At 45.1% G+C, this 18,906-nt stretch overlaps 1 protein-coding gene across 1 annotated transcript in view; it reads left to right on the top strand.

Annotated features, from left to right (window-relative positions):
• Positions 1-18,906, top strand: part of HMGA2 (high mobility group AT-hook 2) — a gene marked incomplete at both ends in the record, with an annotated part of 117,856 nt that overhangs the window by 93,552 nt on the left and 5,398 nt on the right. The window contains one exon of the mRNA XM_082308992.1: positions 2,750-2,782. Within this exon, the coding sequence (XP_082165118.1) occupies positions 2,750-2,782 (33 nt within the window). The remainder of the gene's footprint in view (positions 1-2,749; positions 2,783-18,906) is intronic.

The following is an 18,906-nucleotide window of genomic DNA, read 5'->3' as shown; positions in this document are numbered from 1 at the left end:
ACCTTGCTGGATTTATCAAGCCTGCATTCATCCAGATAGCTCTCCCACGCAGCCAGGCTGACGCAGGAAAAGCAATGCCCCTGAAAACCAGCGCTTGCAGGGATTCAGCCGCCACAAGCTGGAGCTCTCAGCATGGCACGAGTGGGCACAGCTCCCGGCGTGTCGGTGGTGTGTGCCGCGAATACCGGCTGAGGGGCTGAGCCCTGCTTTTCAGCTTCCGTAGCTATGCTTCTTCCATTTAAGGGAGAAAACATAACACGCACCGAACTCCAGATCCCAGATCCACTGGAAACCTAGCCGGCAGTAAGCGAGCACTGCCAGGGAGCTCTCGACATGAAGCACTACGATAGCAAAGGTCTTGAATGACTAAGATTCTTGAAAGCCTTGGTCAGTATCGGCGGCAGTTTCCAACTGGGCAAAGTACAATATTTTCCCTCTGCTTTTTATGAATGGCTGGATAGGATTGTGCTAGAGTCAGAATCCCCTGCGAAAGCCATTCATAAAAATAACAACAAAACAAAACAAACACACACAAAAAAACTTTCTAGGTCCAGTCTGGAGCCACTGGGGGCCAGAGGCTGGGAAAACACGCTGGCAGCTCGAGCCCCAGCTATCACTGAAAGTATTCAAGGGGCTTTTTGGTGGTCTGAAAAGTATGAAGTGCTGTGTAGAAGGGCAGCTGGTAGAATTACTGTGACACATACTAGGCAGAAAGCCAGAGCTGGCCTTGCTTCAGACATTGTCTTTCCTCTCATTGAAGTGTCAGGACCTAATTCATGGAAAATTTGGTGAGTTGGCAGCTCTTTCAGAAGATTTCATTGAGCTACAGTGTGTGAGAGTCACATGAATGCAGAGTGCACGGCCAAATATATATGGGGATTTCTGAGCAGGAGAAAACAGTCAGCCTCTAAGAATGTCTGTGGATTTCATGTGGTTTGGGAGTAAACACGTGTACAGGTGTAATCAGCAGGCAAAAAAAGAAAGCGGAAGGGCACTAGTGGTGGATTACCGAAGAGCTCAGTGAGTTCTGTAATTACGAGGGATTCCTTTGAAACAAATCATTCCTTTGTCTGAGGGCAGCAAATGTCCATTAATGAGTTCAGGGCTTGCAGTCCACCTGGAGAAGGCATCAGTAAAATGTGTGCGTTGGTAATAGCTTCTCCATTGCAAGGGAATTTAATGGAAAAGAAAAGGGTCCACCCTGAAGTTTAAAGACGGACCCAGTCATCACATCATAGTTTTTTTTCTCATATTTATTTGAGAGCAGAACTTGGAGCCTGAGGCACAGATAGAAAAATATAACAGCAACAGGATTCTGCTGAATTAGAAAAAGACTGAAAATAAACAAAGCATCTCTTGTTAAAATAGGACGCTTGTGGAGGGCAGTCTGAATTGAATCAGTTACATTTAATTTACATTTTCATTGATCCTTCCGACTGAAATATTGCTCTGAAAGGCCAGTTACACTAAACTGTTTATTCAGAAATATTCCAGTTATTTCCTACTACACTGTCATGAAAATTAGGTTTTTGGCCATGCAGAGGGACAGCATGTTGGCTTCTGCCCAAACGAGGCACTAAAATCATGGCTGGGATTAGGAACAGGCAGGAAGGAAGGGCAGGAAGAAAATCATTGGGTGCAATTCATAAACTTTGAAAACAGAAAGTCCGGGGTGGGGGCTGGGGGGAGGCGGCAGCTTTGCCCCACTGAAGTAAGAAAAGACCTTTTGTGCTCTCTGTGTCAGGATTTAATCCTTTATCTGTGGTCTTATTGTTCCGTGCTGCTCCTAGCACCCACGAGGGTCGTCACATCACCTGGGTGGTGGTGGTGTATTTTAAGTACACCTGTGCTAGTTCTTTAATCAGTATTCCTCCTCCTCCCCGGGGTGGGGATGAAGAGCAGTGGCACCTTGGTGGGCCTCCTGACACGTCTGGACTGTGTTTCCCATTCCTGGGTGGGAGCAGCCAGGAGGAAGACTTGCTGAGGAGCCTGTGGCTGTGCCGCCAGGTCCCATGTAGGCAGGTGGACACAGCCTCCAGTTATCCGGGCCATGCACCCAGCCAGCCCAGTGATGGGCATCCCCGAAATGATGTCAACAGGCTCACGAGGGTCAGCACAGCATTGTCTTCATTCAGCTAGAGCTCCCAAACCAGAGCTTCCCAGGGCTGGAGCTGCTGCCCATCCCAGCCTCCTAGCTTCGGCAGGGATGGCTTTGGTCAAGTGGGAAGCCCTGGCTTGGGAATGAGGTTATGTGTCCCTCACCTCTCTGCCTGAGCTGTGTTCCTGCTCATGGCCAGGAGGGAGGGCTTCCCCACAGCAGGACGCTGCACTCACAGCTGAAAGAGTGTGGAAAGAGAGTGAACAGCATCAGCGAAGACAAAATCTAGTTATAAAATCAGGCCACTCTCACAGTCTGATAAGTAATGCGGCAAAGTAAATCTAGCAGTACTATAGAAGAGCTGAAAGATGTAGCATGCTAAATTAGATTTCACCTTGGTTTTAATTCTACAAACTTAACATACTCCTCTGCATCCGCAGTAATCTGAACTACTTCAAGGCAAGCTCATAAATGGATGTAGGAAAGGCTGGGTGTGAGAGCTGGGTATGTTCAACACTTCATTTCTGAATGTGGCCTTTGCCTGTGTTTTATTTCTATTGCTGAAAATATTTTTTCCCAGCATCTGTGAAATCACAGTTAAGTGACCTCCGTGAATTTTGTTTCTCACCGTGCTTTTGTTTTACTTTTCAGCCTCAACAAGTGGTTCAAAAGAAGCCTGCTCAGGTAAGAAAAGCTAATTTACATTCTTTAAATGGCTTTAAATGAAATAATTCTTCATTATTTAAACTGGTCTCCTTTACTGTAAAGAATGAAGGGAAATAAATCTATCATATGAGGTGGGGGACAACTGTTGGCTTGCTAGGCACAACCACCAGAACAATTTACCTGATGGCCCTTGGGAATGAGAGGAGGAAGCAGTGGATGGTGCTTGCTCAGAAATGTCCTCTTTCTGCAGCGGCCACCTTGCAATGATAATGCAGGCACGTGCACACACACATCTGGTACAAGTCTGGCACGCGATAGGTATCGCTGTGTGTCCTGAATGTGGCTAACTGGGGACTGCTTACAGCAAGGAGGGGGCACAGGTATAAAACCATTCTCCTCACTGGTCTAAAGGAGTCTCTAAATCGCTGAAATAAAATAGGCTGAACTTGGTAACTAGCCTGGATCAGTTGTAAAAACTTAACACATTTGAACTTCTTCTGTTGGATGGTATTCTTCTTCTTCAATACCTTGGACAAAGTGCAAGCTAGGGTGTCATGAGACTGCTCAAACACTGCATTTATGATGGCCTCCATGTTCTTTTCCCAGCCGCCCGCCCCCCCCCATGTAAAAAAAAAAAAAAAAACATCATCCTAACTCTGCCACTTTGTTATATATGCACCAGCCTGTGGGCACGGGAGCAGGTCCGTCCCTGCCTGGCAGAGTCCATAGTCCATGGGCTGTGGTCCCGTACCTTGGTGAATATGAATGATTGCTGAGTCAAGAGCATAAAGGGTCCATTGCTTTTCTGGAAAGAGGTCTGCTTTCGGAAGGGAATAATACTTTTGTTTTTCCACTTTATGCTTTTAATACGTTATTGCACAGTGTACATTATTGTAATGTCTACTGTAATCTCAATTAGGAGCTGTTACATAAGAAACAGAAAACATCCTAGCTGTGACTTGGAGGGGTGAAATGATGTAACTCTCCAAAGCATGTGCAGGAATCGGGTTTCTACAAAAGAAATCAATACAGTCGCAGAAATGATGAATCCATGGCACTGGCAATAATATTAACGTCTCTGAATGGCAGAGATAACATACAGGGTGAATGTAGTAGTATTTTCAAGTGAGGTAAGTTTTGCAAGGAGAGGTAATATCTTTTATTAGGCCAGCTTATGCAAGAAACACGTCAGTCCCCAAGGACTTACCATCTATAACCTTATGACTACACCACACAATTCAAAACACACCAAGTTGTTCTAATAAAAGATATTTGCTCTCCCTGGTCTCGCTTACATCCTTGAACTGTTACGGCTGCAGTCAGGCTGTTCCTACTACAACACGGTAGTAAATCTGCCGGTCGGCCCAAAGCCAGCTATCTCCTCCATGGCACCTGAGAGACAGGGAGGCTTAAACCCTGCTGTGCAAAGGGGGCCAAATCCGGGAGGCAGACTCCCGGGAGGCTGTTTGTGTTGTGGTTTCCTCTGGTACATAGCAGAGCTCATCCCCACCGGGGTCAGCGGGATGAAGGTGTCTAGAGCTGGTGGCTCTGCCTGCAGCCTAGCCTGGCAGAAGTCATTGCCGCTGATGGCATGTGTGGTGCCACTAGGTCTCCAGTCTCCCCGGGCACTTACCCCTGTGAGTGTTTTGTTTGAACAGTAATCGAGTGCGAGCCCCAGCACAACAGAGAAAAAAATCGCTGCGACTGAGGCTGGACTGGGGTGTGGAAGGACAAAGAGGGGACCTGGGACTCCGTCTTTTGGTAGCAGAACAAAGTAACGACAGATTTAATTGATGGCAAAATGATGTAGATGTTTGAGCCAGAGTATGAGGGCTCCGTGTATGGATCTTTCCATCCCTTCTTTCCCAAAGCAATGACTCCGGTGGGGATGTTGTAGGGTGTTTCAGCCAGCTGGATGCAGCCGCTGCTGCACGGTGCCTCGGCAGCATCTCCGTGGTCAGAGACACAGAGAGAGAGAGAGAGAGAGAGAAAGGAGGCCCTTTGACATCCCCATTAGTAATGGAAATGTTTGTATAGAAAATGAGGAGGCACAGAAGAATGCATGAAAGGAGAGAGAGGGCTTTTTAGAAATCCCCAGTCATCACAACACGACTAGTGAAATTACACTCTTTAAATTATTTGTGTGCCATGTCTTCACTCAGAGAACATTTCGTTTTTTTAATCCTTGGCCTGAGGGATGTTCAGTGAAATCACTGACTAGTCTTTAACCCTTCCTGGTTTTAACAGGCCCCGCTCCCACTCTTATGCTAGCACAACATTGTGGTTTTGCTGCGTGTGGGTGCATGGCAGAGAACAAAAATTATCACCGTGAGCAAGCACTCATGACAGTGTCTTCCTGAGGCTGAAAGAAGGAGGAGATAAAACTGTAATTCCTGGGACAGTCAGGAACTTCATGCTGCTGGGTTTCACTTAAGTCCGGTTGCCTTTCTCCATTTTCTTTTTACACTACTGAATTTCCCTTTAGAGGAGGGAGGTTCGGACTCAGAATTAACAACAAGAACATGAGCTCATGCAGGCTTCCTAATCTGAGCTGTCTAAGGAAATAGTGATAAATTATATAAACATGGGGACTACATGGAAGTTCATGGAGGATAATGTAAATCTTACACTACATTCAGAGGAATCTCTTCCTTTTCCATCTGTTTCCTTCAAAATATCCTCCCAGATGGCTTTACCATGTGGCAGTCTGGATTAAGTTAGAAATGTATCCTTTCTTCGTCAGTGGGGACTGTAAGAGGTTACAGTTGAGAACTGCTGTGTGATGGTGAGTGTGTTACTCCAGCCTGCCTTGGTAAAAGTGGCAGAAACTTGGTCAGGTTTCACCCCTGCGTGCCGTGCCTTGGTGTATTCTCAAAGATTTTGGTGTATTTTGGTGTATTCTCAAAGATTTCTATGAACGTTAGTTTACATCACCGTTACTCTTGTTACTGTTGCTAGTACCGATGCTTCTTGGGTTTGTGTCATATTTTTAAAAATATAGAAACAGCAAGACCAGATAAAATTCTCATTTTATGAATAACAGCTCTGTTCCCATCACTGTTTCCCAGATTTTAAGCATCACGCAGGGCTCTGCCATGCTCTAGGTCTCTTTATGGATATCTGCTGTCCAGTTTAAAGCCATACAGATGCCTATATAAACTTCTGCAATATCTTCAAACATCCCCAGAGCTCTGAAGATTTACCATCACGCAGCTGGTAAATGCAACAGTAAAATCCACTGGAAATCTACACACCCATATCATTAATACAAACCTTTAAATACTGTGGTCTGTACACATCTTTGTGATGATCACTGGTGCATACCCTCACACTTCCTTGGGGAAATGAGGAAAAGAGAGCCAGCCTAACTGTGTGACATGGGTAAATTTAGCACCTTCACGTAAATATGTGCCTAAACCTCAAAAACAAGACGCTCCTTTGAAATCCGCTCTGTCTGCAAAGAATGGAAGGCCAGATCTTACAAGCATGATGAAGTAATATTCTTACAGAGGTGTGCAAATAAGCAGTCCAAATAGAAATAGAAATTTCTCCATTTTCTAATTTTTAAGCTGTTTGTAGCAGCTGTAGCCTCAGCCATATGGGGGAGTTACACTCTTAAGTAATACAAAGGAAATAGGTATTTTTAGGAAAACATCATGAAAGCTATCAAAGTTTTCTGGAAACAGGACATGTTTTATTTTTATCATTTCTGGAGAGAAGAAATACTGTGAGTGTAGAACAGCCCTTTGAAAATCTTATAATCTCTTTGGGAGGTCTATTAAAACCTCAAATCCTTGCAAATCCTTTGTATCTGAGTCTGAAAGACAGCCTACTAGTCAGAAAGACAGTGTATCAGTCAGAAAAGTACACATAAAGTGTACATAGAAGGGTATACACAAAAGTGTACAGAAAAAGTACACAAACAGTACACACAAAGTGTGCTTTTCTACCTACTGCTAAATACATTAGGTGCTTCTAAAATAATGTCCAAAAAAAAAAAAATCCCAACAAGAAGAGAAGCTAAAAAGAAAAGTGTTATTTTGTATAGGAGAGAAAATGCAGGTTTGCTGTATTTTTTCCTGTTCCTCATTTCTTAGTCTTGGTATCAATAAAGTTATGCATGTTACTTAGTCTCAGTATATATACACCTCACAACCTCAAGTTATATGTGTTCCCCAGCTGCATCCATCACATATGCCTACTCAACATAGGACACAGTAAATGCTGAAAGCATCAGACAGGCTCTGCAGCCCAGGAGCTACATCTGTGATTCACACATTCACAGGCAGCCCAAAAGCAGCATACTTTGTGAGTAGAGCTGAGCCCAGGACCTGTGGTGGTTGCGTGGAAAGTCCGGTGCGCTGGGGCACCCTGGCCGGTGGGCCCACGGTGCACGTGCTGCATCGCCTCTCTGTGTCGTGCAATAAATCTGCACTTCCACAAGCTTCAGGCGTTCTGTGTACATGCTAGCCACCACACGTGGATTTATTTTTTTCCCTTCTGGGAAATCCTAGAGAGAAGTGTGGTAGAAGTACTCCAGAGATCTGTTTTAGCAGGTTGAAAAGAAGCTTCTAGTGTCACAGACAGGATGGCCAATCCTTTGCACCCATGCAGGTGCAGATACACATTCAAGAGAGTGTGTGCCACTGTCCAAGCCCACCCTGTATCCTGATGAGCTGGGAATATTGCAGCCTTACTCAACTGAGCCTTGGCTGTAGAAACATTGGAAAACCTCTGCCCTGGAGGTTGACCTGATGCCCCAGGGTTTCATTGCTCTTCTCACTGCATCCAGCAAGCTGTGTTGTGTGTTGTGTACTTTTCCTATATTTATTTATTATGGAGAGTCAGGAAAGAGGGACAAAAACGTATTGTCCAATGGTATGTGGAATTTTATACTCCAAAGTAGAGTAACTGCATGTGTTATACACACCACTCCAGAACATCCTCTGAAAGGCTGTTACCATTCTTTTATTATTGTTATTTTTAAAGCAATTAATGAATGTTTTCCCAAAGACAGCAATAGGGGCCATCTTATATGTGCTGGAGGCCCTTGGTACCATGTGCACATGCACCAAGCAAGTGTATGTCACAGCTTCATCAGCCCAGACGGACTGCACCTCCCCATGTGGAGCGTGGTCCCAGTGGAGCTGCCCAAAGCTTTCCCAGTGGGGCTGGGCCCTGGACCTGCTACAGGGCCCTCCAGCTCAGTGCCCTGCTTCCCACCACCACCAGACGGGGGGACGATGCTTGTTGGAACTGGTCAGAGGTTTTGCATAAATAGCTTCATGATGAAATAACCTGGTTTTATTGACCTTTTCCCCATAGGTGTCCTTGGAATTTTTGTTTTCACAATGTTATGATCACTTGGGGACTGAGTTTTTTAGATCAAAATAGGGTTTCATTTTGGTTTTCGAACACCCTTGCTCTGCAAAATCCTTCCAGATTTAGCTTTTGAGTGTTCTGGAAACATTTTTTCTGATTAAAAAACATAATTTTAACAAATGGATAAAAATGTCATGGGAAGTCTTACGAAAAATGGCTCCGATTTGAAAATTATGTTTCATTGTTACCAGTTCTTCTGTTTATATTTCAAGCAATCTGTAAGGATTGCTTGGTGTAAAATGAAAAAAATAAAATTAGAATAATATCAAACTTGTAGACTACAGCCAGAATTATTAAGAAATTAGGTGGATGCCTGAACTGCAGGAATGGACCTACCATTGCTCTGGGAGAGGTTTGAATTTGATTTTAAGAAAATCAGGAAAGTCTCTTGCTTTCTTCATGGATACAGTAGATGGAGTCTCATGGAGGGTGCTGGGCTTTATGTCCTTACCTTCTTTCTCCTTCCAAAGCAAAATGGTGGCAACTGCATGATATGGTTTCCAAAGGAAGACATATTCAGTCTTCTTTTATAATCTGTTTACTGTGGCAGGGAGACTGAATAGTTTGTCTGTTGACTTAAAAAAAAAAAAAAGAGCACAGTTTTTATGAAATAATCCCCCCAAAAATCTGGGGAAAAATACAGAAGTTGCAATTACCAGTTCTATGAACAGATGAAGCACTAACCTGTGCTAAAGAATGAGGGCTAGAAGAGGAAGTCAGGTATTTCTGACAGCAAATATTTTGTTATTTATATGACATAACTTCTGAATAGACTCTGAATAACTTCATTCAATGAGGCTACACTTAAATACCCAAACCAATGTAAGATTCAGGTTTCCAAGGCTTTAAGTATTTATGATTGTCATTTATCACATAGCTATGATAGAGTGACATTTTTGAGATGGCTGCTTCCAGAAATTTGGCTGTAAATAAATTAAACAAATAAGCTGAGGTATTTTGTGACCAGAAGGAAGGGAAGAAAAGGAAAAAATTACCTTCAGGACAGGAATATATTCAGATATTCAGTTACTTCTAAAGAGTCAAAAATCAGAAATACATACAGTGATCTGAAGATGTAGCTTGCTGCTCTATGAAGCAATTTTTTAAACATTTTTATAGTTTCTTTTATTGATGGTGGTAGTACACACTGGCCTCTCAGTGTTGGGATGGCAAAGACTTTGCCAGCAAGTACAGTTCCACACACTGAACACTGGAGCCATGGGGTCATTACCACAAATCAATTTTATAAAAATCACTTTTATAAAAATTGCTTTTGCTCACAGCTCATTTGAGTATTTTCTTCAACTGAACCCTTCCTACCAGTAATGAAAATAAAGAAAGAGCTCACCCAACATTTCCACCATTTTGTGGAGAATGCAAAGGAAACAGGCATGTTTTTTACAGAGGTAGTTAAACATTTAAGTGTGCACCATAAACCAGTGCTTCACTTCAGATACGCAAATAAGCTTTGTAATCCAGCCCTCAATCTTTTTGATTTACCCGGCGGTATACAGACAGCCCTGTTTCCCTGCAGGCAGCATTTTGGTGTTTAATAGAGAAAAGGACAAAATGCCCAGCTCCCGACCTGCCCAGTCTCTCTTGCACTCAGCAGGCGCCTTAGCTTCACCGCAGGAGCAAGGGGCACTTGCCCAGGGGCTGCACTGCCATCAGGCGCTGCCTACCCCAGCCTCCTCTCTCATGTTATTTGGGACTTACAAGCCCTGTATGGCCTCTGCTAGGATCCAGTATTTGGAGGGGGGTGGTGGTGGGAGTGGAATGAGCTTTGCAGGGGAGCAGGGGTAGCCTGCTTCTCGGAAGACCGTGATGGCCACAGGAGTTGCTCTGGAAGTAGGTTGCCTGGGCAGCGGCCCCATTTCTCATCCCAGCAGCGCTCCAGGCTGCCAAGGGAGAAGTGTTCTTCGTGCCACTCGCTGAACCTGGGACACAGTGCAGCTAATGATTCAAAGGTTGAAGAGCCACTGAGTGAACAACCAGGAGAAAGATGGTTTGGTTGAGTCCCAGCTTCGCAGCAGCACCGGTCTCAGTGCAGAAAAGAAACAAGAAGGAAGAGGATTTTGGATGGTCCTGTCTGCTAAATTCAGAGGACAAGTTCAGTCAAGGAAATGCTGATGGAATTATGCTTAGCGTACCAGCAGCCCACAAGGCAGGCTGAGGTGCCTGTCCCTGTGTTCCCATATGCTGCTGAGGAGCAGAGGTGCCCCAGTCAGCACTCTGCTGGGTGAGCCTGTTGCTTCCTTTGAAGCCATTAGCGCTGAGCACGGCAGTGTGCAAGTCCCATTTTAGGCAAGTCTCCCAGTGCCTTGCTTCCCCTTCTGCTAAAACTGAGGTGCTGATACTCCCATTTTGAGTAAGGGAGTTATAAGTGCACACACTCATGATTTGACGTGACTAAAAAGGGATCAGATTTAGCAAGATACTTTTTCTTCATGGCTTGTCAGGGACTGTCTGGGGGTTTCAGTCTTGCCTGCTGCAACGTGCCACTTGGAGATGTCATGTCCTTGTCAGCCAGTTTCTGAGTCAGTTGAAGAGCAGGAGTGCCATGGCATAGCCCAACACAGGAGGAGCCTTCAGCTCTGAACAAGAGGAAAAAAAGGTTATTTTAACTGTTCAAATATGCAACATCTAATTCCCTTGAGACAAGCCCTAGAGCAGGAGGCAGCTTTCTGAGTGCAGTGCTGGTCACACATTTGCCCATTCATTTGCTGCTCTTTCCGTGTGTGCTGGGCAAGACCTGTCCCTAATGGCACATAGAAATGTTCAGGGACTAGAGCTGTTGAGCCGCTCTGTCCATAGCACTTGGAGCAGGCGCAGCAGTTGGTGGTAGAAGGCTGGAGGCTGAAGGGGTAAGCTAAAACATTTCCCTCAGTCAGCAATGCTCCTCCACGCTCTGTCCCCACCTCCTTGTTCTCCCCTCCGTTGGGGAAGAAGCTTGGGGAAGAAGCCCGAGATGGGCAGGTGATGGCTGTGGACAGGGTGGCTTTGTGGATGACCCCATGGCTGTGGCCACAGAAGCTGTTCAGGGAGGTATCCCATCCAGTTCAGAACTTGGCTCTGGTTTGATGTGAAGGGAAATCTCACTAACGATAACCAGAAGAGATGGGGCTGTGACGTGTGCTTGGGAAACACCGTTGAGGAAGATGGCTGGGCAGGGAAGAGTGTTTAAAAAGTGTCAGTCAGGAGTAAATTAAACAGTGCTACTTTTGCATACACATGCTATGCATTTTGGCCAAGATTTCCAAGAGTAACAAGAGTCCGTGCTGCTAACACTGGGTATCTTACTTCACAGACATACAGGGTTCTAGTTAGTACTTGGCTACCCCCTGAAAATTTGGATTATTTTAAGATGTTTCCAGAATGATATCCAGAAAGTTGAAACTACCAGAACAATCAGCCTCTGGACTTATAGCAACAAAAATAATCAAAATGCTAATTAGCAAAGATGAGGTGTGTCGGAAGGCTGCGCAGGAAGAAGGTGCTCTTTGCTGGGAGCTTGATTCCTGAGCTTCTCATAAAGGCTCTGCATCTTTCACAGTCAGCATCATTGTTGCTCCTCCACACCCAGCTGAAGTCACTGAAAGATGCCCTATTTCCTGACCTAAATATTAACAGATACTGCAGGGCTGTAACCCAGCTCATCTGCTGCACTGAAAAACAGGAGACATGAACCTTCTATGTAGCCACTTCTAGAAACTGCTACATCTTTGCCATCCCAGTTCAGGACATATAAAGTCTGTTGCAAATTATATGTTAAAAATGAGGTATGCTGCAATGGATGTGGAATAAGGTAAACACAATGAAAATCCAAGTTAAGACCAGTGAAAATACATTTTTTATCTGTTAAATAATTCGCTAGGATGGTCAGTTATAGTATTTGCATACCAGAACTATTAAAAAAGATTTGGCTAGGGAAAAGAGCAATATGCTCAGCCCTTATTAACTGATACACATCTTTAAACATGTTCTGGAAGGAAGCAATAAGAAGCCAATATCGTATTTTATTCTGGGGTTTCCATGACATCTGGGGAATTTTATAAGGTCCTCTTGTTGCCCGAAATAACAGTCTTGGAATAGAAGAATAAGAAGCATTTCACAGCTACTCTGTCAGTCACTGTGGGGCTATTTGTGGAATTCGGTGAATTTAGTTCCTTGAAATCAGCGCTGCCATGCTACCCTGGGGTGACATCTGGCCTCCCTGGGCGGCCTGTCAGCTTGTGACACCTGTGCCAAACGTTAAGGCTGGGCTGGATAGGCTGGACCTACGAGTGTGCCTCCTCCCTTGCAGCTCAGAGAGGACAGCTCGGGCAAAGGATTCATAAAAGTCAGCACAAAATAAAATCGGGATAGACACTCTAAAACCATTTTCCCCGGTGGGGCTTCCATCCCGTATCGCTTCTGTTGGTGCTCTCAGTGTGCTGTCCCTGAGTGCTGTGATGGTGTGAAGCAACCCAGCCAGCAAGCACTGGCTCTGACAGACAGGCTGCTGTTTGGGGGTGCCGTTCAGAGCTCATGGTCATTGACTGCTCATTGGATATTGTGAGCATGGTGCCGCTGTGTTTATAGACAGTAAAAAGTCTGGGAGTATCACAACCTCTTAGTAGACTATGCAGTGAGGATTGTGCTCCTAGGTACTTTACGTTGAAGGCTACAGGAGCACATAGGTGGTTTTCAAACATCAGCACAGTGCCGAGAAGTGCATGAAGGACCGAAACCTTTGGGGAGTCCAGTGTTTGTAAGCATCTTGAGTTCATCCTTATAGGACCTAAATAAATAAATGTGCTTTTCTCACATCGAGGAAGGAAAAAAGCCATTCAGAATGACTGCCTGACCGTTGGGCATTGTAGCACTCACATCACCATAGCAAACTACCTCATGGATCCTGTTTCATTGGGATCCCAGTGCCACAAATGTTAAATTCTTTATGAAGTCTGCACCAGCAGATGGTGAGCATCACCATGATGAAGTTCTGCTGCTGATCCCATTGTAAGGCATTTCTGGAAATGCTAGAATGTTTTCAGAAAATATTGGCCGAAATCTCTTCAGAAATGACTGTTGCTTATATTAAAAAGGGATATAATATCGCCAACGTACGTCCTGCTTTGCCTCTGCTCTGTCAATGTAGTCACATTGTTCAGGGCCAATCTCTGATCTCAGGTTTGGAGAGTTACTTGCCACACAACAACCATGGGAAAAGAGAAGGAGAGAAATAAAAAAATGAATCACCCACATTCTGCCCGAATTCAGATCTCAGATTTCCCACATCCTGGTATTTAATTTCTCACAGAGTTACCAATGGTTGATCTCACGGCAGGATTAGTGGGAAGAAAAATGAGCGCTCCATTGAAACCAGACTTGAGTCTGGAAGGAAGGGACATGTGAGCTCTAGGACCTGGGAGATATCAGATTCAGGGCAGTGAATGGCTTCCACCCCCTCCCCTTCCCTGATTCTCATGCTTGTTTTGAGGCAAAATCTGGAAACTGAAATCAGAACAGCAGAGAGACAGTTACAGTGTGTTAGGTGGCTCGCCCATCGCTTTAATAGTCTCCTGAGAACTGTGTTATATAGTGAGGCATTAACTGTAATTTATATTAGTATTTTTTATGTTTAGGAAGAGGAGAATAGATTAACATTGAGGTATAAATTGCAGTAAATTTGTCTCAGTCCTAAAAGAAAACATGTTTTGAACACACGTTTCCACCAGGATACCTTTTCTGATTTGATTATAAAGTGTTCAATTGGAAAAGAAACTCCCATAAAAGGCTCTATAATCAAAAGGAAATAATCACTATCTATTAAGTTGGACAGCCCCCCTCCCTTTGAATCAGACTATCTTGCTTAGAGAAAGAAAAAGCTTCGCCCTGTGGTAGCACGGATCGAGGCGCAGATGGAGCTTGAAAAGTTGGGTTGCTGCTCCATGCTGAAGAGGACCATACGTTAATGCCCTTTCCACCAGATTGTGTGGAGATATTAAAGAACTAAAAAAATCTTTAAATGCATCACTCTAAATCCTTTAGGAGTTGAACATATTAAGATGACAAGAAGAGTATGTCATTAAACCCTAACTACCCTTTTTGGATTACCTGGTATTTGTAGATTTATTGGCAAGATGGCTTAAATTAGGGATATATTTTTAGCCTGCAGCATTACATAATAAAATAGCAGTAGAATTCTTTGCAGTAGAAAAAGGGAGGGGACGGGGGGGTAGTTTATTAAAACCAACACAAACTTCTCTGATTTTGTGCTTTCGCCTGCACAAAGAGGTGCTCCATGGTTACACAATCAGTACCGTTTGCAAGAAAAGCATTTCCATTACCCCATTTTGCTCAGGAGTCGTCACCCTGCCTTTCGCTGCAGACCTGCTGTTTAGTCTGAAACTGAAAATTAAACCCAGAACTTCAGCTCTCAAAGTTAAATACTCTGCTTTACTGCCAGCACACAGCCTCACCAGTGTCTGTGTGGTAAGATCTGTGATTAAACTCTTCAGACGTTTTAAAAAGCATTTTACAAGTCTGTTAAGCTTTAGTGTTTTTGTTTTGTTTGGGGTTTTTTTGAAGAAAAAAAATCATTTAGCTGAATTACACCACAAAGTCTCACATGAACTCTGTTGAACCAGATCGGAGAACCCAGCTCGCTGTCTTTCAGAAATATGTTTCTCATTTGGGGGGGTGCTTCTCTGAGCACAACCTGGGGAAGGTAGAGCCCTGTATGTTAAACTCTCTCCTTCGGAAACATAAAAAAGAAAGGAAGAGAAAAGCCGGGGGAGGCTGAGGAAGAGCGACGGCAGTGGCGGAGCCCCCGCCGCCCCTGCCCACCCCGAGGCCTGCGCTGGCGGGCGGCGGCATGGCGCGGGCAGCGGCATGGCGCGGGCAGCGGCATGGCGCGGGCAGCGGCATGGCGCGGGCAGCGGCATGGCGCGGGCTGCGCGCGCGGCCGCGAGCCGCTCAGCCTCGGGGCTGGCGCTCGTAAAAATGTCACCGGTGCACTTCCACTGTGAAAGGCTCTTTTATCTTCCCTTCCCGCAGCCCCTTTCCAGTGGGTACGCGGGGCCGGGCCCGGCGGCTGCCGCTCGGCCTTCCCGCATGGCTGGGCCCTAATGAGGTGTGTGCGGCTCTTGGCTGCAGGTTTTCAATCTCTTTCTTATTACTTCAAAGCTGCTGCTCCGAGGTTCAGACAAGTTTGATCACTTGGCAAAATCTCTCAGCTGGGATTCAAAAGAGAAGACGCTTTATTTTATTATTTATCATTACAGATAGATAGCTGTTCCTAAACCGCAGTTGCCAGTGGCTCTATGGACCGAGCTGTAATGCTTTTTTAAGTGATAAAGGATTGGAGGTGAATAACTTCTGGCAGTTGCTTCCTGTCCATAACAAGCAGTCGTTTTTAGGGAGGGAAAAAAAGGAGAACAGCAATCTAACAGGCCTTACTTTATTCTCCTTTTCATGTTCTAAAATGAGGGGGAGGGCAAAAGGTAAACGATGTGGGTTTGACCTCCATTTCAAAGCCTGTCCTAGTGTTCCTTTCTTTGCTCCATTCTGGGGGACTTTCACCACAGTCCTTCCTCTGGTGCTCCACATAAAATACGCACAGAAATCGCCGCTCTTTCAAGTACCACAGGGGCTCAGGAGGAAGGCAGACTCCCTCAGGGTTACCTCTGTGGGCTCCTTTTGGGCTTTGCCATCTCCACTGCCGCAAGAAAGCAGAGCTAAGGCAGTGACCCACAGTGTTACAGTGAATTGTGCAAGCCTAAGGATTTTTAAAGACTGGTGTCCACCTTTTTTTTGCTCTTTCATCTAATTACGGACATACATATTAGTGATTAGACACTATTATTAGAGCCTCTGCTTGCCTTACACTCCAGTCTGGATTTTGGCTCTGGAGCGTGGTGTGCTGTGTGAATGCAGAGCAGTTTACCACTCTTCCAGTTTACAGCCTCCACAAGAGGTTTGTAAGAGCAGCTTCTCAAGGTTGGGGTTAGTCCAGCTCGGTTGTATATGTTTCTAACAGCACCGCTGCCTTCTTTTCCTTAATATTTTATTTCCTTCCCACCAGAACTGTTTACATCTTGTAGGGTTGAAACTCTCCAAGACAAAATACGTCTCTGTCAGTGTTAGCACAGCACCCACGATTGCTTCAAGCACCATTTTCACTTTAGGTCTGTGCTTTGCAGGCTTCAAATGGTGCTTCGTGCAAAATTCTTCTGACCAGTACTGAGATTTTGCTGGAGATTTTCACTCTCCTTTTAATCACATGGGCAACAGATTTTTTCAAAGTGTTTTGACCTGCTTAGGTCAAAAAGGCACTTGCTATACTCAGATGCCAAAACGCATTTAAGAAATCTGGCCTGACGTAATTTAGACAGCTGAGTCTCAATTTCAAAAGGCTTCAGCAGCACAGGCTTCAGTGCTGAGTGACCTGCTGCCTTGCAGAAACCTCATTGCTGAGTTAACTTCAGGGCTGCTCTAAAATCTGTGGCAAAATTGGGCACCTGGAGCTGAGGTTCGTTTAAGCTCATCTGTAAGAGACGTTAAGAGGCAGAGCCTAAGACAGGTACTTTTTAGGGTATCTAAACATCGGCCAACCTAATTCCTGTCTCTGGAAGTTCTCAGTGTGAGCCCTCCTGGATTTAAAAATCGTGTGTCGGATAAGCCCTTTCTCTCAAAGTAACCAGAGAGACTCATTATCACTCCATTATATCAAACAGTTCTCCTAGTGGGAGATAAGCTAGGAGATAGAGAAATGTTTTTTGAATCCCCCTTAATCTAACAGGAAGAAAAGACTTGAATCTATGTTTAAAGAAGGCTGTTCTAACTTAAAGAGGAATGTCATGTCCTGTCCTGTCCTGAGGGGATCCTCCTCAGCACTGTCCTGGTCCCTTCCAGTTATCTGAACCTGTTACTCAAGGACCAAAACTTTGCCAAGCCTTGCAAGATGCTTTCTGCAGCAGAGGAGGGGGATCTGTAGGAGTGGTTCATGGGTGTGCAAGGATGGTATCTCTCTCTGACCTCTACCGCCATTGTTGGCCTGGGCCATGCTCACCAGCAGCTGAGTCCCAGCGCAACCCCAGCAACTTCACCCTGGCTGCCCCAGCTAGTTCACTTCCTCCAACAGCTGGGGGTGTGGATTATCCAGTAATCCCCATGAGCAGCCTTTTTGCTAGTCAAGCAGTCTTGTTCCAGCAGTGAAAGGAGAGGGCACCCTTAATTTGCTTACTAACTGTGCAGCTCAAAAGCCACAGGCTGGTCACCTGCAGGACAGCATCAGTGTTTTGCTTTAATCTCTCTGCTCCCTTTCCATCCCTCACAGAATATTTGATTATTTATATAAAAGTGAAGTGACTTCAACAGAAGAAAGATGCATCCTCTGTACACAACAGCTTGGTGCGTAGGCTTCTTGCTAGAAGGTAGAAAACACAGCCTGAAGTATCTGCTTCAAATCAGAGAGCATGGGGATTTCAAAACAACTCTGCACGTGAGTTTCCAAACCAGTGCTGTTGCGTACATGCACGCTCAGAGATAAGTCTTATTCTTGCTGTCTGTTGTGCATTGCCTTCTTGAGCATGGAAACTTTGAGAACATCTCCAAGTTAAAATGACCTTTAAGACACTTGCCAGCCCTTAGACTGCTCCCAGTAGCGTTAGGCAGGTCTGTACATGCCCACCAGCGTGCACTTGGGCACTGGGAAAGTTAAGTGGCAGCTCAGCAAGGCTGCTTGCTGGTGCCCAAATATTAGACTCGCGCTATGGCCAAGTCTGTAGTCTTTTGAAGGCCAAGATCCTTAGGTGACAAGGTGGACCACCAGAGGCTAAGACCATAGGGACTTAGACATTTAAAGCAAGAATGTTGGTTTCCAGTCCTTAAATCTCAACCCAAAACTGCCCCATCAGCTGCAACATCTCTATTTGTGTCTCTGTTTATCTTTAACGTCATTTAGGTACTGAGAGTTTTGCTTCCTTGGGGGCACCTGCCTGCTCCCTACCCCAGGGCTGTCCCATGCCTTGTTTAATGACTACAGAAACAGCGCTGGGAGAGGGCAGCAGGTCTCAGAACTGCTCTGTAGGCAGAGGTTTTAACTGTGCTTTTAACCACCAGGCTAGAGAAGTTTTGCTCCTTCTTGCATGCTAGGAGTGACTGCACAGAAATTGCTTACTTGTGGGATGATTGACATATATATTTGGATACGGAGTTTCTGTATTGAAATCATTTCCTTTGGTGCCCTTCTTAAAAACATGCTTTAATCCAGCAGTAAGAAGAGTTGTGTGGCCTTTCTGTATATGGTCATGATGATCTCTTCTGCCCTAATAAATCCTGTTATTGTGATGTGTGAAGTAAATACCTGCAACAATTTGAGCTCTGAATCCAGCTTCTGGACTTAAACTTTGCCTTACTGCTGAATGACAGCTGTCACTGAGTTCGCCAGTGTGCTTTGCAGGGGATGAAGTAGCTTGAAGCAGCAGATCCCACCTTAAGCTTCAAGCAGAGCAAATCTACTCTGAGTGTCTGTTAGTGTGGTAAGAATTTCTAAAGCCGTTCGGTGTGTTGGCTGTGGAGCAGTTGGGATGGCACTGTGTCTCAGCTGGGCACAGCCCAGGCCCCTGCATCTGCAATAGGAGCCACTGGCTTCAGGGACTCCTCTGAAAATATTAGCTTGCATGCCAGGGGATTTCAGACAAGTTAACAGCAGACAATGGTCCACAGTTTGCAAGTTGCTCTTGTCAGCAGTTCTTTTTGACATATCTATTCAA

Source organism: Platalea leucorodia, assembly GCF_965183815.1.
Source record: "Platalea leucorodia genome assembly, chromosome: 4".
NCBI classification, from domain to species: Eukaryota; Metazoa; Chordata; class Aves; order Pelecaniformes; family Threskiornithidae; genus Platalea; species Platalea leucorodia.
This window is presented reverse-complemented; position numbering and strand designations above follow the sequence as displayed.